The sequence below is a fragment of the Falco rusticolus genome, chromosome 9 (genome assembly GCF_015220075.1).
Source record: "Falco rusticolus isolate bFalRus1 chromosome 9, bFalRus1.pri, whole genome shotgun sequence".
NCBI lineage: Eukaryota > Metazoa > Chordata > Aves > Falconiformes > Falconidae > Falco > Falco rusticolus.
Genome location: NC_051195.1, coordinates 52,644,225 through 52,667,720, shown reverse-complemented (window position 1 = coordinate 52,667,720; position 23,496 = coordinate 52,644,225). Strand labels below are relative to the sequence as shown.

The 23,496-nt window shown below is 38.8% G+C and overlaps 2 protein-coding genes across 8 annotated transcripts in view; one reads left to right on the top strand and one right to left on the bottom strand.

Annotated features, from left to right (window-relative positions):
• The window catches only part of GARNL3 (GTPase activating Rap/RanGAP domain like 3), a 74,961-nt gene extending 63,453 nt beyond the window's left edge, over nt 1-11,508 (top strand). For all 5 annotated transcript variants that reach the window (XM_037399038.1, XM_037399043.1, XM_037399041.1 and 2 more), the window contains 9 exons: nt 402-574; nt 899-1,057; nt 3,066-3,132; nt 5,150-5,257; nt 6,393-6,511; nt 6,946-7,081; nt 8,187-8,396; nt 8,713-8,824; nt 9,533-11,508. In XM_037399038.1, coding sequence (XP_037254935.1) covers nt 402-574; nt 899-1,057; nt 3,066-3,132; nt 5,150-5,257; nt 6,393-6,511; nt 6,946-7,081; nt 8,187-8,396; nt 8,713-8,824; nt 9,533-9,689 — 1,241 coding nt within the window. In that variant the 3' untranslated portion in view covers nt 9,690-11,508. The remainder of the gene's footprint in view (nt 1-401; nt 575-898; nt 1,058-3,065; nt 3,133-5,149; nt 5,258-6,392; nt 6,512-6,945; nt 7,082-8,186; nt 8,397-8,712; nt 8,825-9,532) is intronic.
• Nucleotides 11,509-16,658: 5,150 nt separating this feature from the next.
• SLC2A8 (solute carrier family 2 member 8) lies at nt 16,659-23,470 on the bottom strand. 3 transcript variants are annotated; one of them, XM_037399044.1, is made up of 10 exons: nt 23,283-23,470; nt 22,934-23,093; nt 22,028-22,234; nt 20,813-20,950; nt 20,495-20,734; nt 19,676-19,819; nt 19,006-19,114; nt 18,127-18,300; nt 17,345-17,490; nt 16,659-17,184 (listed from the first exon to the last, which is right to left on the bottom strand). In XM_037399044.1, the coding sequence occupies exons 1-10, from the start codon at nt 23,339-23,341 to the stop codon at nt 17,047-17,049; spliced, it is 1,515 nt and encodes a 504-aa protein (XP_037254941.1). In that variant the 5' UTR covers nt 23,342-23,470; the 3' UTR covers nt 16,659-17,046. The 3 variants fall into 3 exon arrangements, with proteins under 3 accessions (XP_037254941.1, XP_037254942.1, XP_037254943.1); XM_037399045.1 differs by having other exon boundaries at nt 20,495-20,706; nt 20,851-20,950; XM_037399046.1 differs by lacking the exon at nt 23,283-23,470 and having other exon boundaries at nt 22,028-22,230; nt 22,934-23,046.
• Nucleotides 23,471-23,496: the final 26 nt, after the last annotated feature.

Here is a 23,496-nt window from a genome sequence, read left to right as displayed (position 1 = left end):
GAAATAAAGGGAATTGTAAGGTGGAGGAACACTGGCAAATCTCCATTAAATAGAAGTGCTTATATTAGTTTGGATGTTGCTGATTTATTTTAGTAGACACAAGCATTTTCTGGTCTTCAGAAGCAAGCTACTTTGGAAAGCTGGAACCTGCAGAATAGTGAAAATCAGTGTATTTACTCTTTACTTGCAAAAGGAGTAAGGGGAGGAATGGACTTTGTAAGAGTCATAGCCTTTTGTCTTTTCCTAGAAATGAATGTTATCTTGTTGGGAGGTTTGTAATTCTGTGTTGCTAATTAATGTATCAGAGCCCTATTGTACTGATCGTCATAACAAATAGAGAAAAAAAAAACAAAAACAGACCCTACCGCAAACACTTACAGTCTAGAGCATTATTTCCTCAGGCTGCCATTTGTATGCCATTAATACCCACCATGGCAGTGAACTGAGGATTGTTGCAGCTATTCGGAACAAACTACTTCTGGTCACAAAGAAATACCATCCATGCAACAGTTTAACCAGCAGCTCTCTGCTATCGTCATCCGAATCTCCAGTAGAGGAGTTCCAGTACATCCGGGTATGTGTAATCTAATCACTAATTACCTTAACAGACTGGGCAGTGCTCGGCTTGTCGGGAAGGGGCTGCGGGGGTGGGGGGGTCAGAGGAAGACAAAGAGCATGCCTTTTTATCTTCTTGAACCTCCAGACAAGTAAAAATGAGAAGCCATGTGATGGAGTTCCATTATATATACTGAAGTCTTTCAGATTTTTTTAAGTAATTTTCTGCTTCTTCTTTGTCATGTTTCTGTGCTTAGAGCACATCCCTTTAAACTTACGGAGTATCTGCAGCACCCACAGTAGGAGCTTGAAAAAGAGAATAATTCTGTTATTTACATTATAGGAAATATGTCTTTCTGACCCTCCAGTGGTTATGACGCTGGTGGATGGACCTACTGAAGAGAGTGACAATATGATCTGTGTAGGGTATCGGCATCAGTTTGATTTAGTTAATGAGAGTACTGGGGAGTCCTATAGATTGCATCATGTTGAAGCAAACAAGGTAAGTTTTCATCATTTAAACTTTTCTTTTTTTTTTTTTTTTTCAGAACCACGCTGAATATAATTTCTTGCAGACTCAGTGCAACATGTGCTTACCTCCTGGGAGTGTAATTTATGGAGATCCTCATATCTCTTACTTTTTTGACTTATATAACTTCTGCTTTAGGGCACTCTGAGGTATTTGTTCCTTTTGGGATACATGATAATAATCACTCCCAAGAGAGGTAGTTAATAAGGTATGACATGTTGGGAAAGAGCCTGTGTTTCAGGCTCTGGAATATTGCTGTCAGCATAAATTAATTTTTCTCCTTTCTTAGTCAGTTGTTTGCTTTTTGCTTTTTCTTTGTGGCCTCAGTGTTGTATTGTTTAAGCAATTGCAACAAAATAACTTCAGTTGTTGGCCACTAGTATCTCATTCAAATTTGCCTATTTGCGCGTACTAAGGCTGAAATATTTACACATAGCTTTTAGTTCTATTTAAAAAACTGCTGCCCAGTCAGCTCATAAATTAACTGAATCTTTCTAATTAGGACGTGGGGTTGGAATTTAAGCAAATGTTCTGGCTTTCAGAAAAGAGCTCCAGTGTTTCCTGCTGCTGGGAAGATAATGAACTTCAGCATCTCTGAAAATCAGATAATTGTAATGTTTCTAAATATGGATGTTGGTGTATAGCTTTAGAAAAAAGAAGATTTTACACAGTTGATCTTTTTGTTGTTGGTTTTAAGCGTCCCTTTTCCTCATATTGAGATAAAGAACTACTCATTTCATTTGATGGTTCTTGTTGATAGGTTATTTTCTTTTTAAATCATCTGTATTTTTATTCAGATCTGATGACGAAGAGGTTTGGTACTCCTAGCATGGGCGATACAGTGTAAGCTTCTCCACAGCACTGGAAATCTGTCTTAATCTGGATGAGGAGAAACTACAAGTAAAGAATGGGGACGGGGAAGTACAGCACCTCCACACACACACACACACCATTCCTCTTCTCCCCAGGAATCTTTGTTTTCTTTGAGAACACAAACAAAGCAGACCATTGATATGAGCTGAGCCAGTGACTTTCGTGATGTTGAATGGGATACCAAATTACTTCCATGGGTAACAGAGCAGAAATGGCTTTCAGTCACTACAAAGGATGGGTCAAAATGCATTTGGTATAGATACATGAACTTCCAGGTTGGTTTAACAATTCTTGATCTATAGAGTAACCTTAGATCAAGAGGTGAACATCTAGCTTATTGTACAAAGGAAAGTCAAAGAACTGCTGATCATAGAATTGGTTTCCAGCCCCTCTCCCTGACCTAGTAGTAAATGCTTGTGGTCTGGGAAGCATTTGTCTCATGTAATCTCAGGCATTTCACTAATAAGGTCTTGTTTCCTGAACAGATACCCTACATATTATGGCCATTTGGGGCTTTTTAACTGTCAAAGACAAATACAGAGTTGAAATATGACAATTTGTGTAGCCTAGTTATGTAAAAAATACCGTGGTTTTATCAGGCATTGGTTCTCAGTTCCTAAATTCAGGCTAGCCAGTAATCCTTGAGTACAGCCCTATCAACCTCTGTGTTAGTGGTTCTGAACCAGTAACTGGTGCATCTGATCTTTCTGCTAGTCATGATGTGCAATGGAGCTTCTTGGATGATTTTTTGAAACACATTGCTGTTTTTAGCACATCATGTTGTTTCACAGCTGTCCTGAAATCACCCTATTTCCCAAAATTTATATTGCCAAATAAGTTACGTGAGGTTTTTATTGCTTTATACTTTGAGTGTGGTATTGAATATTCAGTACTGTACAGAACTGAGTACAAAAGAAATTGATTTCTATCCTGAGAGCGTACTGAAAATTAATCACAGAAGAGGCTGCATCTGAAAAATTGACTTTTTTTTTTTTCTTTTATCTGTAGTAGTGCCCTCCCCAAACTGTATTGCTTGTTAGACAAAATCTGGTAGTGATAACCTCGGTAGCCTCTGCCTATTCATTATCCTTTCCCATTACCATTGCAGGTTAATTTTGTTGCAGCTATTGATGTATATGAAGATGGTGAAGCTGGTCTACTGTTGTGTTACAACTGTAAGTATTTAGGGAAGACCAAAAATGGTAATACCTCAATTTCCTTATGTAAATCTACTTTTCATTGGGGTCTAGGTATGTATTTTAAAATAAAATCCAGCTTTTCATGGAAAGTTTTTCAATATACATGCTTTTAAATTTAAATGCACGTTATAGGGACTAGAAGTATTATTTTATTGCAGGGTATGTTGAATTTAGACATACTAGCTGTTAGATTTTAATTTTGGGTATATAGATGTATGCCTATATATATATATATATGAATTTATGGATGTTACCACCTTACTCACAAAAGTCCTATATCTTCAGATCCAGCTCATTCTTTAGTTATACACTTACTAGGTGTTTTCAAGACACGAGCAATTTAGCGTGCTACTCCTTTTTTTCTCTGTGTGCTGTCCTGTCCTGTCTTTGTGCTTTTTCTTCTGCCGACTTCTTGGCACTGTTGTGTAAATGGCATTGTAATTCTCTGTCTCCTGTTATAAAACAGCCTTTGACATAACATGCATATGCTCTTCTCTGCAGTACACAGGTACTTTTTTTATTCTAGTCGTCATGAAAATAGATGCTCTTAGCTTGAAACAGCCTTTGTGAGGCAATGCTGAAGGACAAGGCACAGCTTTCTCTGTTGCAGAAGACGTGTCCTGTTTGCCTCTCCAAATTGAACATTGGTGGAGACAGGACAAATAAATCTGTGTTCCAGCACTGGTATCAGACTGGTACCATGAGGCAAAGTTTAAACGTCTCTAAACATCTCTTCCTGTGCTCTGTGAGGCTTTATTGGTTCTGGTAGCTTGACAAGATGGTACCTGGTTCTGGTTCACTTAGCAGTGCCTCAGAACTACAAAGCTATCTGACAGAGCACAGTGAATTCCCACCTATATTTCTACATAGAATCAATTCCCCTCTAATAGACCCATCACTGAGCCACAGCTAGCAATCTTAGCTGATCTTAAAGTTACGATAAATGTGCTGCACAGGCTTGCAGCAACTTGAATTCCTATATCTAGGACAGTGTCACAGGGAAACCTACATTTGTTCTTTAGAGAGTTTTAGAATTCTGAAAGTGTCATCATAGAACAAACATGAAAACACAGGATTTGGCAGTGTCCTTCATTTGTATTTAGAAAAAGACCTGTAATAAGTCTCTGGATATAAACTTTGATTCAGTCTAAGAAGATCAATTACAGGAAAAAAATACAATTTTGCCTAAAAAAAAGAGCTAAAAGCAAGCAGCACATATTTGAGAGGGTTATAGGTGTTTACCTGAAGCCACCAGTACACTCATAGGAGCTTGTCAAGGAAAAAAGATAACTGCAATTGCATCTCATCTTTAAGCTTTCTTGTTTGCTGATATGACTTTGTGAGTCCTGAGCTTTAATAGATGTTTGATCAGCGCTTGTGCATGTGTATAAAGAAAAATATGTTAATAGTGGAAGGTTAAGTTCCCCATTATCTAGAGCTATCAAAAGTTCAGAATTGCATTGCCAGTAAGAAGCTTTATAAGCCAGTATTTATGTCTGACTCATAGAAAGACTGTTACTTTCTGAATCAGTGGACTTGACAGCAGCTAAGAAGTAGGCTCACTAGTTATGTGATTAATGAAATCCTGGTGTCTGTAATATCACATGTGTGTAACAGTCTTCAAAGAAGGTAAACTCTGCTAGCATGGCTACTTGAAGGGCAGAGAAGTACCGTTCTGTTGACACTGTTTTCTGACTTTTTCTTGCCTATTCCTCTATCCCTAGACAAGGTAAAGAACCGATAACTTGAAACAGCAATACTTACTTTGTGAAATATGACAGCTTATTAAAATGTAGATCTTTTTATTCTGATCTTTCAAATGCCGTGTTCACAGGGGAAGCACGTTTCTCTTCTCTGTTTATATATAGGACTACCACATAAATGCTTGGTTATGTATATAATGCCCATGCTTCTGCAAAATCTGCCTATGAAGTTGGTGTTTGTCACTTGTAGTGTAAGGTGATGGATGATGCTTTTTTCTTTATTGTTACAGATGTTTGCCAATACAGAAAGGTATATCCTTTTAATGGAGGTTCTCCACTGGTCCAGCCATCAGCTTATGACTTCCAGTTCAGCTGGAATCAAGTTCCTTATGCTGTTGGTAAGCAAATACCTCTTTTTTGTATTGGATGGCTGTGTTTTTCATTACTATTTAGGCTTACACTTGGCTCTTGGTGGAATTACAGTATGTGTGCTAGGAATAAGCATGTTACATTCATGGTGCCACTTAAGCTAAGTTTCTGCATATGATAATTTTAAAAAGTGGAGCCTTGGTGCCCAATTCTTCCTTTGCTGAACTTTTTTTTTCTGTCGTGGTTTAACCCCGGCTGGCAACCCAGCACCACACAGCCAGTTGCTCACTCCCCCTCACTCAGAGGGATGGGGAGGAGAATCGGAAAGGAATGTAGAAGGCAAGGGTTCAGATAAGAACAATTTAATAATTTAAACAGAATAAAGAGGTAAGGACAACAATAATAACAATAATAATAACAAAATGGAAAGGTGGGGGAAAAGGGTAAAGCAAAAGCTGGGCACGCAAGCAAAGCAAAACAAGGAATTCATTCACCACTTCCCACGGGCAGGCAGGCTCAGCCATCCCCAGGGCAGCCGGGCTCCATCACATGTAACGGGTACTCGGGGAGACAAACGCCATAATGCCAAATGTCCCCCCCACTTCCTTCTTCTTCCCCCTCAGCATGACATCATATGGAATGGAATCCCTCTTTGGCCAGTTTGGGTCACCTGTCCTGACTGTGTCCCCTCCCAATTTCCCGTGCCCCCCCAGCCCTCTGCCTGGCAGGGTCCAAGAAGCTGGGAAGTCCTTGATTTAGTATAAACATCACCCAGCAACAACTAAAATCATCAGTGAGTTATCAACATTGGTCTCACATCACAACCAAAACATAGCACCGTACTAACTACTAAGAAGAAAATTAACTCTATCCCAGCTGAAACCAGGACATTTTCCTTTCTTTTTCTTTTTTTTTTCTTTTTCTTTTTTTTTTTTTTTTTTTTTTTTTTTTTTTTGTTTCTCATTTTTCATTCAGTCTGCATTCTGGGCATGGAGAGTGACAGGCCTGATGGAGCTCAGTGTCTATCAGTATGTTAGACAACCCTTTTTGTAGGAAAGGCAGATACCGGAGAGGTCAGATACTCAAGAACAGTTCCCATCGAGCATCCAAGAAACATTTACATTAGCCGTTTTTCCTTGCCAAATATTTTTTGTTTCATTGCAGTCTGTGCTTTTCCTTATATCCTTGCCTTCACTACTGATTCCATTGAGATCCGATTAGTGGTGAATGGGAATTTAGTCCACACAGCAGTTGTGCCTGAGCTTCAACTTGTAGCATCAAGGGTAAGACACAGGAAAATCATGTTTGGCTATTTCTGTGATGTGTTAGGATCTAACTCACATAAGAAGTTGCTGCAGCCAAAAACTAAACGAACCAAAACTGAAATATGTTCTCCTTGATCTGTGGTAACTGTTCATCTGTGTGCTTTTAGTTTATATCAAGTACAAAGAGAATCAGAATCAATCTCACTGTCCTTTATTGCTCACAGTAATGTGGATCTGTGATATTTGACTGTTTATGGGGCGAATGCTGTCCTCAACATCACAGATGTTCCCCCATTTATAGTGGGATAACTTTTCCATGACCAACCCTAGTTGACTTAGCAGCAATACAGCAATAGTGGCAGTAGAACGTAGTGGACAAGTATTTGAGCTCTTACTCAGAAGATGGTTAAGAAAGTCTCACTGTACTAATGATGAGTTATTTGTCATTTCAGTCAGATATTTATTTTAAAGCTACTGCTGCAGTAAGTGGATCATCTGACAGCAGCTCTAAGGAAATGAGTTCAAGGAGTTCTCCTCAAACACCAACAGCTTATGAAATGCCAGAATGTCCTCTTTCTTCTCTAGAAGGTAACATGGTTTCCAGGCAACTTGAATTACGATCTCTGGTCATTTCAACAGTTGTCACATCTCAGTACAGCTGATCTTGAGTAAGATGAAATTGATAAAGTAAAAGCTCCTGGCTGGGTTCATAGCTGAGATTCTGGAGATTTTCTGTTTATCCACAGACAGGAAGCACTTGTCTGAGCTTTTGCCCCATAGTATCTCTTCTGAATGAGTGGCAGCACTGTTCTGAAGAAATAATTTCTGTAGGAGGGGAGGAATTAAGCTTAAGTAGCTTGATGAATCTTTGGCAATATGGCCAAGCCTAATAATGCAAAAAGAGGTATAAAATTGTGGGGAAACTTGAGATTCACATACACCATTCCTTTCATTTAAGAAAAGTTAAACTACCACTGGATGAATAAAGCTTTTTTGTGAACCAAAAGGAAGTTACAGCCTCGAAAGAGTTCACACAGTCAATTTAGTGTAACACGATCTATGAAAAATGAGTCTATAGGGGAACAGTAATGGAGAAACAAGGGAACATCAACTAAATAATGTAAGATGTGTGTATATCTTCCTCACTTAAATCTGCTGTTGCACTGTTGGCAAAAGGGGAAAGGAGAAAGGAATTGCAATTTCAGTTTTTAGAAGGCAATGCTATTTGATGGTAAGTTGTTGTTTTTTCTAGGAATTAGGAAAAGGTGGTATTTTGTGTCACCTAAGAAGAGGAGCCATAATTTAAATGACTTGGGATCCAGGCTCCAATGTACTTGAAACATTAAAATATATGGGGAATACAGCACAGAGTGCAGAGTCATGGTATAACAGTCAGAATACCAGCCTCAGGACATGCACATTTACTTCCTGGTTTCACTGCTGATTCATCGCATCACCAAGAGTCAATCTTCTTTTTCTCTCTGAGTCAAATTACAAGTCTGCACAATGTGGCTGCCTTTCTTCCTCCTAGTCTTTTTATATTGAAAGATCTCTGTGGCAAGAGGCATCTTTGTTATTTGGGTTGAAAAGCACACAGCACAGGTATAACTTTTTTGCATAACTTTTTGCTTGTAAGTATAAAGAATTGACTCTGTTCTGAAAGTTTAACGTTCTTTTTCCTTCTGTGTTTCAGGTGAAGTTCCATGCAAAAACCTGTACAAAATTCCTCTCAGTAATCTGGTTGGGCGAAGTGTTGAACGACCTCTGAAGTCACCTTTGGCTTCCAAAGTCATCACTACTACAGCATCCAGTGGCATTGCCTCTCTTCCAGTTACTCACTCACTATCCTTATCTCGTATGGAAATTAAAGAAATTGCAAGCAGAACACGTAAAGAATTGCTGGGTAAACTCTCTTCATTTTTCAGTGTTATTATCAATTGCCAAGTATATAGTTTCTGTCTGACTGTGGACAACTGCAGTCAGATTTGTAACATGTAACCAGTATTCATAAATAAGTAGTATAAACTAACAAATGAAACTGTGAGAAAACATTATTTGCAAATAGTCTAGCCAGCATCTGTTCACATGCAAGGTGACCATATTCTAAGCCAGGTAGAAACTGTTTAGTTAATAATGAAAACCAGTGACAGATACCTTAATGTTTTCATGAATGCTTTATTTTCTCTTAAGAGTATTAAGTCTTTTATTCCTCTGTTGAGGCCTCTTGGATGAGCCTATACCCAAGTCACAAAGTGCACAGAAGCAAAAAAAGGTTCCTCGAAGACAGTCAGACCCCAAGCAGGAAGCAGTAAGATCAACTAGTAGTGACAGGTAAATATACTGCCTTTAGAAAAGAATCTAAGTTAGACTGTAAATGTTTTCAGAATTGATTGTTCATGCTTGGCATGAGGCTCACTGATACCTTTGTATACTGATATGAATTTCATGCTAATATATTTGTTTAGAGTATCAGAATATTGAAAGTACTGAAACTAATACACTTTTTGCTAAAGGCATGTTACTGAGCAAAGCAAGGCTAAATGGGATTTTGTGGGGACTGGCTGCAGCTGAGCCTGTCATTACAATTTGGACTACTAGATTCGCACTGTGCAGGCTCACTTGCTATTTTCTTCATATGCACTTGTGTTGCTATTTCCATAATACATTTTGTGAAGAAACACCATAGCATTTGTCTGCTTGGCTCTGCTTAGCTGACCACACTGCCATTCTCTCATTTTCATTGTTTTCATAACCTGTGTTTGTGCCAGTATACAGTAGGCTGAGATTAACAAAGCAAACAAAATATCCGTTGCAATGTAAAATGATATTTGATTTATTTCACTATCTAGAAATCATTTGGGTGAAGGACTTCATTAACATTGCCTTTTGATGATTTTCAGTAGAGTAAAACAGGGAGAAACTCGGTTTTAATGGTCCCTCTCTGTCTTTAGGATAACTTGATTGAACCTAGAAAATAGCTATTGACCTACTTGCCCTGATGTGTGTATTTTTTAGTAACTTTTGTCTTCCTCTTTGTAGGATAATATCAAGCTCTTTCGAAAGCTACTCTGAAGGACGTCATCTTTCTACTAGTTCAGATCCCGATACTTTACCAAACAGGGAGGAGAGCTCACCATCTAGCTATCCATTTCAGCTGATTTCTTTATACGATGAAGATGACATTGACTTGAAGTGAAGACAGTCTTAAAACCCGTCTTCCTTACTTAACGTTTTCTTACAACTCTGTGAGCTCTATGGGAATGTTACAAACACTGCTTTTAGTGGTAAAATGTGGTTGGAAGTATTATTGGTGATTAATCTTTATAGAACCCATGTTGTTCTGGCTAGCTCAGCCTGATTTGGTGATGCTTATATCTTTGACATAGGTATGTTTTCTTTTCTCCATTAATGGTCGTTACTTTTTGTGGCATTCTAACAGTAGATAATCAATGAGAGATTTAGGCTGAACCTGAAGTAAACAAAAAGTATTACTAGTTCTGAGCTTCTTATAATTTGAAGTACCTGTATGACATTCAGCTAAGTTAACTGCTGTTATTACTACCAGAAGTTGTTTTACAACAGTTTGTCTTGTGGGGGAAGAAGAATTTTATAATTTAAATCACTCCTTTTGGTTTTTCAGTCTTTAAAAAACCAAACCAAACAACTTCAACAAAAAAAGGTTTGCAGGCAAGGTCTTTCCAAACAGTGCAGTCTGTCTGTGAAGTGATGCAGCTGTGGTATGTTCACTGAAGAATCAAGGATGTTTGATAAAGATCAGGTAAGATATAAGATACTGCCTTATTTGTTCTGGCCTGTCTGTGCACATTTTTTAGAGAAACTTAAAAACTGTTTTGGCATTAAGAATCCTTGAGCAGGAGACTTTTCGTAGAAGACACAAACTTTCAAAATATTCCTTAAGAATTGGAAGTAAAAAACCAAAACAAACAGCTGTATTTCCCCATCTACTGGAAAACTTATTCTAGTGCACCTACAGGTTTTCCCGTTACAGGCAGAAGAGCCAGCCCGTTTTTTTCTTCAGACTACACAAAGATTCCTATGCAGGCATCAGCGTTAGCTGTTGTCTGCTGTTGCACCAATAGTGTAAGTCATTATTCCAGATGATGATATCTTTCTAACTGGATCTGGACTGAAATTTCACTTCGAAGAAGCTAGTTTTCTATGATTAAATAGTCATCTTAGATCTTCTGTTATGTTAAAGGACAGGGTTTCATGTGTAAAGCTTGGGTGTTTTTTAACCCTTACCTCTATGCCAAAAATCAGTTTAAAACAGTATTCTGAAAAGGTTTTGTTTTGTTTGGGGTTTTTGCTTTGGTTTGGTTGTTTTTTGTTTTTTTCATGAAAATGCAATGCTTCCAGGCTTTTTATATATGAAGATTTTTAGCTTTATTAGCAATTATTTCTTGTTCTATATGTAGAATTACTTCTGTATCCTTGATTTGATTTTGTAATAGTATTCATGTGTCACGATTTCACTTTCTGTCCAAGCATGACCACCTGGAGATGTGTGCCTTTTGCTTCAGTCCGTCTGAATCTAAAACTGTTTTTGCAAAGTATTTTTTGCTGTTTATTGTATATAATGGCTTAATTGCTCCACCTAGGAAAATATGCAAGGCCTTACCTGAAAGGATCATTTTTGCCTCTCAACTGGAGTGGCTGATCAAGGAAAGGAGCAGTATTTTCACAGTAATTATTATAGGAGCAGAAGCAGTATTAACCAGTGGCTACTATTATTTTAGTATTTTTGCTATTATCACCCCATAGATGTGAGGGGTGAACCTTAATAAGCATCTAAAAAGAAGTGCCAGCTCCAAGTCTTTGCAAGAGCTTGTAATTCTTTTGAGTGTAATTTCCAGAGATTGCGTTAATTTACCTTGTCCTGTTTATCTGGGCAGCTAAGGTTTAGGAAAAAAAAAAATCAATCTGAAAGTATCACGTGGTGCTTATTATCCTGAAACTTGTAAACACTTCTGTGGACTTACCGAATCCATTTTAGGGAGTACTGCTTGCACTTAGGTATTTTTAGAAAGCAAAAGCACCACCTTTTTCCATAAATGGATTTCTCAGTGTGGTATTTAATTTGTTATGTGAGTGTTTTCAAAGACTGTACCAGTGTGTTGCAAAACTGGGGATTTAGTTAAAATACAATTGTAACTGAAAACTTTGCTTTTCACTGTTAGGGTATCGGATTTTAAATATATTGCAGATGTTCACCTATGGTACTCCAGCATGATTTAACATGACTAAACCATTGTTCAGTAGCAGTTGAAGCATATATGGAGATTTTAAAACTTGTTTTGAAGAACTGGAACACACACATATTTAGGTATCCCGAGAGACAAGCCTTACAGATGGGGCGCTAGGGGGATCGAGAAGAACGAAGAAAACTTGACAGAAAGCTTGACCACAGCCTGTGATGGTAGTTAGGATGCATGTAGATGTGGCATTTGTGTCATAACCAAAACATGATTATAGAAAGAGGGGCCATAAAGCAAGAGTTACTTTCTTTAACCAGAACCACAGCAGCAGCTATAAAGTATTGCTGTAAATTAAGGGAACGTGTGTGTCTGCGTGTGTGTGTGACATCTTCTGAAGGTATGCCTGTTATCACAGCATCGATGACATCTAGCAGTAACAGACAGCAGAAAGGACTGTAAGGAGTACAAATTAAATTTGATTGCTTAAGCTAGACAAAACTATCAGACTAGCTTCATGGCACTTATCTGGAACCAAGGCACTGGTATAGTTTGAAGGGGGAAGCCCAGCAACTGCCACCCACCACCTCCCACCTGAATTTTATGCTACAGCTTGACTTAAAGGGTCAGGTGCAAGCTGCTACACAGGTCACAAAGGGAACTACCAGGCCTAATAGACTATTACTCATATAGGACAAGAAAGATCTGAACCGTTCAAACTACCTGTCTTCATTCCTAATGTATGCAGTAAGTGCCTTAACAGGGCTGCCACTTCTTGAGTTTTTGCTTCTGTAATTGATCTGCATGTCTTGCAGGGATGTAGGAATAACATTAGACCTAGCAAGAGAAGTTGGGAGGGATCAGGCAACGTTAGTTTGATTTATATGACACCTAGAGGTGGTAGCAGAGGCTTCAGGGTCATGTATATGTAACTTCCTACCTACTTACTGCATGACAGCAGCCCAGAGTATAGGTGGAAGGCAGAGAACATGGTAGTAAAGTTCCAATTTTGACACAAGCCACGAGAACCAAATTCTGTGAAGGTCTTCATCATATCTATTGTATCAAAAGAAAGTATCATGCAATAATGTGAAATTGCTGGCACAACTGGACAAATAGCCACCGTACAAGGATGTGGTTTCAGTGGGCTCTTAACAGTCTCATCAGAGTGCCCTGAGTTATATGCCTTTCAGTGTGATGAGTTGGCATCCTCTGAATTAGCTCCTAGTCATTGTTTCTCTCAAAATATTGTCTTAGACCCATACCATTCCAGCTGCTAATTAAAGTCAAAACAAAAGCCATCTGGTGGTATTGATATATAAGCTCTTGCATATCATTGATAAAGGCAAGGGTTTTATACATCTGTGCCGGCTCCCCTACTTCAGACCAGTGTCCGATGACAAGGCTTGTTGGAAGGCTACTGGGATGGACAGCTATATTGTCGTGCTCTCCAGCTTTAAAGACATGGTTTTTCCCTTCTGCTTTTCCAGCATGTGTATGCATCTACTCATTAAAACTTAGAAAGCAGTCTTGGGCACAAACTGTAGCCATGCCCACCCTAAGTATAGCCCTTCCTACTTTCATATCTTACGTTAAAGCTGCCTTCAGCCTGCATTCCTGGTGTTGGCTGACCATCTCATGGATGAGAGAAAAGATAATCTTTGTATCTGCAGCTATGTAAGATTAAGGTGGGCATAGTTCTAATTGAGAGGAATACTGAAAAATCTTGCTACAGATGGATGGAAGAAGTCCCTTCTGTGAAGGAAGAATTGTTGCCGAACTGAACACTTGCTATCAAGCTAAGCTCAACTGAAGGCTCATTCTGGACTCGTAATAGATAAGTTTCTGCAAGAAATGTTTACTATCCCAGCATGCAGGATTTGTTGGAGAAGGTGATGCTCAACCCCTTCGGGCTAATAGTAGAATCACCACTTGAGCACTGTGCCTTAAGTCTGACTAAATCATAGGAATGTTGTTTACTTTGGTGGAAGCATTAGACCGTACAGGCAGTTAGTTCAGAATGTGCTTATGCCTCCTTACCAACATGGGTAATGATGCATGGAATCACAGAATAGTTGAGGCTGGAAGGGACCACTGCAGATTATCTAGTCCAGTACCCAAACCCACACACCTCCATTCAAAACAGCATCAGTGTCAGGTGGTTCGGTGCCACATTGTTGCATTTTGAGTCCGTTCAAAATGGGGATGCAACATTTTGAGCTAGGTACCATCTTTGTCCTGTATTTGCATTACAGCATGCATATAAACCGGACAGCTTTCAAGTGTGACTAGGACTCGAGAGCCCAGAGACACACAAGCTAATTCTTTCACACACATGCAATATGTAGCTCTTAAGGCTGAGGATTTGATGAGCCCTTCCCAAGGTCTACAGTTTGGGCTTTAGAAACTGTTGCAGACTTAACAGTCCAGCTCTTTCTTCTAGTGGCAATGCAGTACACATAAATTTTAGAAATGTTTGAAAGTAACAAAACACTTCCTTCTAAGGAGAGGTAGACTCGCATGCAATTTGAAAGGCTAGGTGCTGTTTATGGTAGTGAGAGCTCTGGACTTCTAGGTTGAGTGGAAGTACGGATACCTTCAGCATCCTGTTCTGTAAGGAATAAGTAGGACCTGTTCTGATTACAATCCTTTCTGGGTTTGGGGCTGGGGTGGGGGTTTCTTTTTTCTGTTTGGTTGCTTTGGTTTCTTGGGGGTTGGGGTGGGGGGCAGGGAGAGAGGCTGTGGGGTGGTTTTGTTTGGTGTTGGGGTTTTGTATTTTTTTTTTCAATGCATAGCGTACACTATACAAGTGGCACCCAGAATGAATAGCAGGTTTGCTGTCTGCCCTCATGTAACTATTTCTGTACATATGCAAGTACTTGTAATTGATTGGTAGATTCAAATTAATTTTTTATTTTTTTTATTTTTTTTATTTTTTTTTTTTAGTGCTAGGCTAGTCAATTGAATAACCAACAGCTCTTAATAAGGCAGGGGACAGGTAGCACCCCTGTGAAGTGTAACACTATTACATACCCAGTTAGATATGGTCAAGGTTGCTGCTCCTGACATTTACTTTCTGCTGTTCTATGTATAGTCCACCAAGCCACAGATTCAAGATCATCCATGTTTTCCTAAAGGTGTGGGTCTACACCTTGTGCTTGCAGATGCAGCAGCTTTCCCAGAGCTGCTGGCTCAGTCTGCATCTGAGATATTTAATCCTTTGGGTTTGGATTTGTTTTTTTATATATATATATATATATACACACACACACACATATGTGTATATATATACGTATGTATGTATATACATATACATGTGTATGTATCTGTAATTTCTACCACAAGTTTTAAGGGGTTAGAAGTCCTAAGCGTATTCAGGAATTTAAAGTTATGTGATCTTACAAGGGGAGGGAGGGGGACATGGGAAAATCCCAAATGCAAGTGATAAGGCATTTCTGAATCATTTTTTTCGCATTCTTTGTATGAAAATGACTGCCATACTACTGTCATTACTTCACATATGCATGTTCATATGCAGAGTGCTTGCTCAATCTGTTAAAGCGGTATTTTCTCAAATAGGCTTAGCCTGATTTTGTGGAGAAATAAATTACACCCTGAGAATCTAATATTAACAATATGGGAAAGCGCCTGTGACAATATGCAGCAAACATCTGTACTTGCATGCAGGTTAGGAAGTATTTTTATACTCTTACTTAGTTGAGCACAGCAACTTCACCAGCCTGTCTACTGCCTAGCTGCTTCTTTGTTGCTGATCTGCAACTGACTGACTCCTGTTTGCTACTGGAAATCATGGTATTAGCACAGGATTTGAAGAGAAAATTTAAGAATTATTTTCTGCATATTTATTTATAGTTCTATTAGGTATTTATCTGGTTGAATGGAAAATGTTATGTCTCTAAAGGTTCATGCAAAAAGCGTTATCAATCTGGAATGTCAGTTTTAACTAAGTCTTTGAATGTTAGCAGACTGCTTTGTAATTTAATAATTGCGTATTGTTAGGACCGTTGCTGTTTGTGATCAGAAACTCTTATCTACCACTTGTCTTAAATGCTGACGTATTACCATTGTTTTTAATGTCACGTGATAGTGTGTATGGCTTGTGTTTTAGATGTGACATCCAAATAGAAACAGTCCTATCACAGCTGGAACTGTTTTAAGTGCCATTTACACTTTTGTGAAGGAATAACAGACTATTTATTTCTTCATATGTAATAAACTATAAATTTGACCTCACTTCTTTCTTTCACACATGCAGAACTAATAGCTTTTCCAAATTTGGCTCACTAGACAAGAAATTAAAAAGACAGGATGTAGTATGATATTGCATACAGCTCAGCTCTGGATTACTGTTTCCATTTGAGTTCTCCAGAAATTTTGTTTCAGAAAAGTCATTCAGTTAGAAGTGCTGTATCATACCTGTGAGATTGCTATTTGTGTCTTAAGCATTACCCATCTTTGGTAAGAACTGTAATCCAGCATTGGCTTGTGTTTCCAGGCATCTTTTAGACTTTCAGAGACCTGCTCCAGTTGAAGATCTTTACTGCTTAAATTAATACTACAATAGATGGTTTTTCTCCTTTTCTGGCTAAAAGTGTATTCTTGCTGTTGCCAAGACCTTGTAATTCCTTTTGAGAAAGCAGTGCTCCTTCCTGAATTCCAAAATACATTTTCCTAAGAGCTACAGCCTTTGTGATTTAAATGCATTCCTAGCCAACTTGACTGCAGTAGGAAAAATAATGCCAGCTCAACACTAACGCTCATGAAAGCCAAGCATTCATCTCCGGTTGGGACCAACACTTATTCCATGGTCAGGCATCCCAGAAACAGTAGCAGCAGCACGAAGGTAAAGTACTGCATTCTGAAATTAACATTACCCAGGCTACATAATTCATTTATTCACTGTAACATGAATACACATGGGAAAGGTAAAGTAGAGCAAGGAAACTCAATATATTTATTTTCAAAACCAAATTTTAATTTACATCTTAGAAAAAAATTATACTGGCCAATAAATTTAACAGTCTTACTTGGCCATTACAGTCAGTCTGCACCAGGTGAAAAGAAGACGGGAATCAAAGAATAAAGAATATGTCCAAGACCTACACAACTGAGATCTACTGCAGGGAGTACACAGAAGTGTATGCAGATCTGCATAGATGGTTTTCTTAAAAAAAAAAGAATTCAGATTTTACAATTAAAATTAGTTGATAGGAAGTTTAGTAACTGAGATGTCTGTCATATGATACAGATACTTCCAACTACAGCACTGTAATTCATGATTGATAGGAAGATTCTGTATCAACATAAAAAGCCTTAGGCTTACGGTCTTCTGAAGTAGGCCTCAATTTGTTCCAGGGTTTGTCCTTTTGTTTCGGGAACATAAAAGGCTGTAAAAGTTACATTGAGGCAGCAGAAGGCAGAGAAGAGCCAGAAGGTGCCATAGGATGTTAAGCAACCCTGAGGGAGGGGAAACAACAAAAAAGGCATTATTACAGCTCACTAAAGTACAACTATAGTTCTGTATTGCCAGAGAAGACTCTGGCTCAGGGCTCACTCAGAAGCATCTTTAATAAATTTCCCTATGAAAAGAAACCAGATTGTAATATATGATGCTTACTATGAAATCATTAAATTCTTTGGTTACCAAGAAGGCCATAACCCAGTTTGTTAACACACAAGCACCACTGGATATGCCTCTAGCTCTAAGTGGAAAGATTTCAGATATCACCAGCCATGGAACAGGACCCCATCCAAGGGCAAAACCTGCAATTACAAGGAGAAGAGAATAAATGCAAATTAAATACATATTAAAGGGAAGACTGAACGATGCCCAGGTTAGTCAGATAAGGACAATGCAGTTTTTCCTCTAGATTCTTGGCTGATTCCAGTAAGACGGTGCCTCTACCAGCAGGAAAGAGAGTAAGATATTTTAGGGCAGCATGATAAATGCTAGTTTTTCAGATCAATTACAATAATATGCTTAACAAGCAGAAATTCTTGCCCTGAAGTCTCTGAAGTGGTAAACTGAAAAACTGACCTTGTTTCCAACTGCTGCTGCCTTGTGCTATCACAGAATTCAGTGTGGCTTCACTAACAAAGACTTTTTTTTTTTCCTCCATTAATGACTGTAAAGCAGTTTAACCTGAGCAATTACTATTTACCATTAGTACAAGGAGGTATAGATTAATTTTCCAGGAAATTGGCTTAACTAAGCTGCGAGCTCTATCACCAGGGTTGTGAATGCTCAGCCCAACTTTGCATTATGCACCAAGAAGGTCTGTCAAAAAACCTAACTCAGTTCCATTCATCAGTAATGTGACAAAATAGAACAATATTGTCACATTCATTAGAAAGTTTTGAGTTTTGTGTAATCGCTACTTAGAAGCCTGTTCCACTTACCAGCAACGAAGAGCCCTAGGCTCACTACTGCAAGCCAGGATATGCTGCTTTCTGTTCCTGGAGATGCTGACTTTAGAGCGAGCCATACATCAGGATCTGACGAGTTGTTTCGATTTGGAAGGACCATTTTAAAGTAAAGCCCAAACAATGCAGTACTGAGAGCCATGATTATCCCTGAAAAGTAAGCAACAAGCAAGTTGTCACTGGTTGCCACTTGGATATTCTTCTGAAAGACTGAACATAGTTGGTCTGCCAAATACAAGATATGCTGGCCCTCAAAGAGTGTTTCTTAAAAAGACTATTCTTGGAAATAAACACTGGCCTTGACAGGAGTGAAAGGTACTAGACAAGCATTCTAAACACTAGCCAAACAGTATAGTCTTGACAGCAATCATTACTATTGAGTGTCAGCACAAGAATGATATTAAACAGAATTAGTTTTATTTAGCACATCTATTTGTAAAGTTAAAAATTTTAATTATAATTTTATATAACTGAACACCACAATGCACCATGAAAGTAGCACCAGCCACAGAGAAATTACTTTGAAATAGCCATTTGGTGACAACTTGGGTATGAGAACGTATCATGACATTGAATCTTACTGAGAAAAAAAAAATTACCACAGTAGTAAGAACTGTCTCAATGACATAACTATTTCAAATATGTAGTTTCAAGGGGTTCCACCTACAATGTACATGTAATATGATAGTTTCCTCTCACAAGTTTAAGTCTATAGTTCTACCAAATGACAACTATAAAGCAAACCACTTAAAAATGCATAAACTTCAATACTTAATTCCCCCAGCAATTAAGACATTTTCTGGTACTATACATAGTAATTTTTCATACTGAACAAAATTCAGTAACATGTTTTACCAGATACATAAAGCAGCACTTTTCGTCCAGTTTTATCTATGATAAGTGCAGCCACAGCAGTGAAACATACTTGTATGGAACCCACAATAACAGAAGCCATTCTGCTGTCCTGAAATAAAAGTAAATAGGGAGAATTTACTCTTTCAGGCTGATAAAAGGATCACTTAGCAAGCATTACAAATGCATTTGTTTCTTGAATCTGAAAGAAGATGAACTATGCCATAGAAATTAATGGTGGGGGGAGACAACAGGAGGGGAAAAAAAAAAAAAGAAAAAAAGACATTGACAATTAACATAACATACTGTCTCTTAATAAACTTTAAGATAAGCCACAGCTTCTTCCTAGAGTTTCACTGCATTTGCAACTCCTATTTAGATCACTACAGTAAGATTTTCTATTAGTATCTAAGTTCAGACCAACAAAACACAACATACTTTCCCCCCCCCCCCCAAAAAAAAACCAGAACATTCAGGTATGCCAGAGTAACACAGTCAAGAGGGTATCTAGAACCCAAACAAAAAAACCCAAAACACTAAACCCCAGACCCTGATATTTATGACATAGGCAGGATCATTATCAGGTCAGTTTGTTATGTGTTTTAGACTTACAGGACTGATTAAGCTGAAAGTATTACAGACATTTGTCAGTTTGGAAACACACCCCGATTACCTTGAAGTCTGCATCTTCAAAGATAGTTTCTGCATAAAACATAACTGCATTAATGCCTGTTACTTGCTGGAAGAACATTAGAGCCACACCAATAAGAAGTGGCCTGTAGATTGAGGGATTCTTAAATTCAGAGAAATTCAGTCCCTGTTAAAAAGATTATGAAATGATTTGGTGAAAGATTTCATCTTTTACATCAAAAAACAAAAGCAGTAACAACAAAGAATATCCTCAGAACATTTCAATGTCTTCAGACTAAGTTTCCCATCCCTGCTTTTGCAAAACTATGTGTCTCTAGCAGTAACAATGTTTACATTTGAAGTATCCGAGAACTCCAGAAAAGCATTTTTCCCCTTTTCTCAGGTTCTAGAGTCAGAAATTGAAGTACTTTGTAGAGAAAGGTAACATGAATGAATCCGCGGTTTGCAGAAACCAGACTTCCAAGGATTAGACCTGCCTACTTACGCATGCATCGCAGGAGAAAATGCATTCATACAACACAAACAATAGGAAATTAGTGTTAAAGATGTTGAGCAACCCTACAAAATTGCTAAATAAAGCAAAAAAAAGGATTCTAACTAACAAGAACATGAGCCTGACTGCTGCTCATATATGCTGATGGCAGCCAATGGTGCCATTCAGCAGCTGCAGCTGAAAGGTAGAGAAAAAACATTCAAAGAATGTCACCAAAAGGTTGGGACCACCATTTGTAGAAAAGACTATTAACTAAGCTTTGATAAAACTCTCTTAATTACACTACATGCTTTCAGATATTATCTCCATACAAAAAGTTTTTTAAAGAGTAAATCAGATTCTCATCACCTCTTCCTGAACACTAGCTTCAATCTGCCTACATTCCCATTCATGGTCCACATGTGGTCCCCGCAGAAAGCGCAAAGAAGCTATGGCTTCTGAGCGTTTGTTCCGATTCAGCAGAAATCTCGGTGTTTCAGGCATGAAGGACATTAACAATAGCATTATGCAGGATGGAAAAGAACACAACACTGCCAGCCAGCGCCAATTTAGTGTTATTCCTGGGTAACGAAAAGGAAGGAAAGAGGACTATGAAAATCAATTAGTTGTACAGACAAATTAACATTCACTTTCAATTCTTCAGTGTTGTTTTTTCATTACACGTACCAATTCTTCTTTGTAGCCTAGAGCCCTAACCTCAATACCTGCAACGTAGACTCCCAGTATGCCAGTCACCACCATCAACTGAACACAAGAGACAAGCATACCACGGACTTTAGGATGAGATACTTCAGATATATACACCTGAAACATACGGAGAAAGTATTTAATAATTACTTTTATCTAATTTGGGTCAAGGACTTGATAAGTAATTAATTTCTGAAAAAACACAGATGTATTTCCTAGTAACTCCCCTCCTTTAAAAAAGCCTCAATAAAATGGAATGAATAGAAAAGCATTATCTCAGAAATGTATACTGGCATCATGAAAAACACTGAGAAAAAGGGAGGAGCTAAGCCAGAAGAATGTTGATGCAGTATCAGAATCCCAAAGGTGAATAAACCTGCATTAGTAAGAGCTGCTTTTGTTAGCCATATTCAACAAGAAACACATTATCACAAAGCAGTCCACAGCTTGAAACAGTCTTTGCATAAACATGTAGCCCAAGCCACATATAGAAGTTTTTTGCAATGAAAGTTTTAAATGTAAACAGTGAAACTATTTCATTCTCCATTAAATTCAAAATTGACAGCTCATCTTAACACAGACTATATGAACAGCACCACACCACATCCCATATTCAGGACCAACTTAAACTTTTCAACTATTTAACATAATGACCCCAAGTCAATATCTACAGTTTAGCTGTATACATTGCAAAAAAGAAATCCCTCATATTTATATATAGATTTCTGAAGTCATAGTTCTTACTTTTTCTGGAAGGAAAATAAATAATCCTTATTTCAAAAATGATTTAGAGCTACAAAAACTTTGTATGCTATGTATGAGGAATTTGAAGAGTTAAATATGACTACAGTAGAACATAAAACAGAAGCAATCAAATAAAAGACTAATAATCTTAAAGACCACATCACTGTATTGGGAATGCATGGCACAGAAGTGCCATTAGAAAAAACAAAAATTATTTTATTTATATTTTCTTCATTACTAAAAACAAGCCAAACTTGATTCTGTAAAAATCAGTTTCTTCTAAATCCACAAACTGCCTTGGCTGTACTTGGTATAACAAGTTATTCAGTTACTTCACTCAAGCCACCTATAATACTGCTATGGAAAAAAACCCAAACCCAAACCAAAACACAACCACAAACAAAATAGCAACCATACATGCACACACACCGAGAAAAACATCTTACTTACCGGAACGACAAGTGAAGTAATTCCACTGGCTAAGCCTGTCAGCATTCGTCCAAAATAAAGCATCCAAACATTCTGAGCAGATATAATAACTACGTATCCAAAAACATATGGTATTGAGCACAGCATTAGACTCAGCTTTCTCCCAACTTTATCAATAAGATAGCCTCCCAGTATTCCTCCGGCAGCAGCTCCTAATGTTACTACTGACTTCAAAAAACAAGAAAATTTTTTTTACAAATATGAAAATAAGTAACAGCAATTTCTTTTAAAATCTTGAATAGCAGCTTCTAAAAGAACGTGCAAGAGCATGCGGGTGCTTTGAAATCAAACACAATCAAGAACATACTCAGGAAGCACTACTCACCACAACTGAACATCAAGAATTTTCATATTACATATAAAGCTCTTTCAACAAAGGAAAAAAAAAAGTAGTGCAGCAGTAATTGTTTCTTAATCTGTCTAAAAAGCTGTCCATTCACAAACAGGACTTTCAAACTATTCTACAGCCCTGAAGAATGTTATCTTGACTAACCTTAAATTCAGCCTGTATCCAAAAAACCAAATATTCCCCATGTTGACAGACTGCACTGCTTCATAATAAAGTTCATTTTCTGTGGTCCCTTAACAGGTACAACTGAGAAACATGAAGACGACATTTTAGCACCAAAAAATAAGTTCAAGTAACAGGGGCATTTCTTCACATATCTAAGAGTGATCAGAGCATAACTGCACTGTTACGCAAGAAAAACTTGAATCAATCACGGAGTTTAGAAAAATAATTTATTTAATAAATAAGATCAGCATGTATGCTCATTCTTAAGAGGAGTAAGACCCCATCACGTAAGCAGCATCTTCCTGACCTATGCTTTCAAATGGAATCACATAGCGTATCATACAGAGCCTTACCCCAAACCACGAGGCTTGATCGCCGTGCAATCTTAATTTAGGATCGCTGATTTCCCTCAGCACTGGAATAACAGGTGAGCTATAGCCTAGCACGAAGCCAAAGCTAAGCGGTCCCAGGACAGCAGCGAACGTGGCGAGGTACAGCTTCTCGTTGCGCACCCTGGGGCACAGAAAGGCCGAAAGGCTCGGACCGCCCCCGCCCCCCGCCCGGCTCCAGCCCCTCAGTGGGGCCAGCAGCGCCCGGGCGGGCCTGGCAAAGGCCTCGGCTCTCAGCTCGCCAGGGCCCGCCCGAACTCCAGCGAGGCCGGCACAGCCGCTGAGCCCGCCGGAGCCCGGCGCCTGCCCTCACCTCGGGTAAGCGTCCGGGCTCGGGGAACCCAGCAGGCAGCGAGACTCCTCCGCAGCCATGCCCAGCCGCGGGGAGCGCCGCAGCGCGGCCGGCGCCGGCCACCGCCCCGCGGGCAGCCGCTATGAGCCGCAGGCCCGGCCGCGGCTCCCGTCCAGGCTGTGCGGGCCGTGGGAGTCGGCCGCGGGGGCGGGTCGCGCCACCGGGCAGGGGCAGG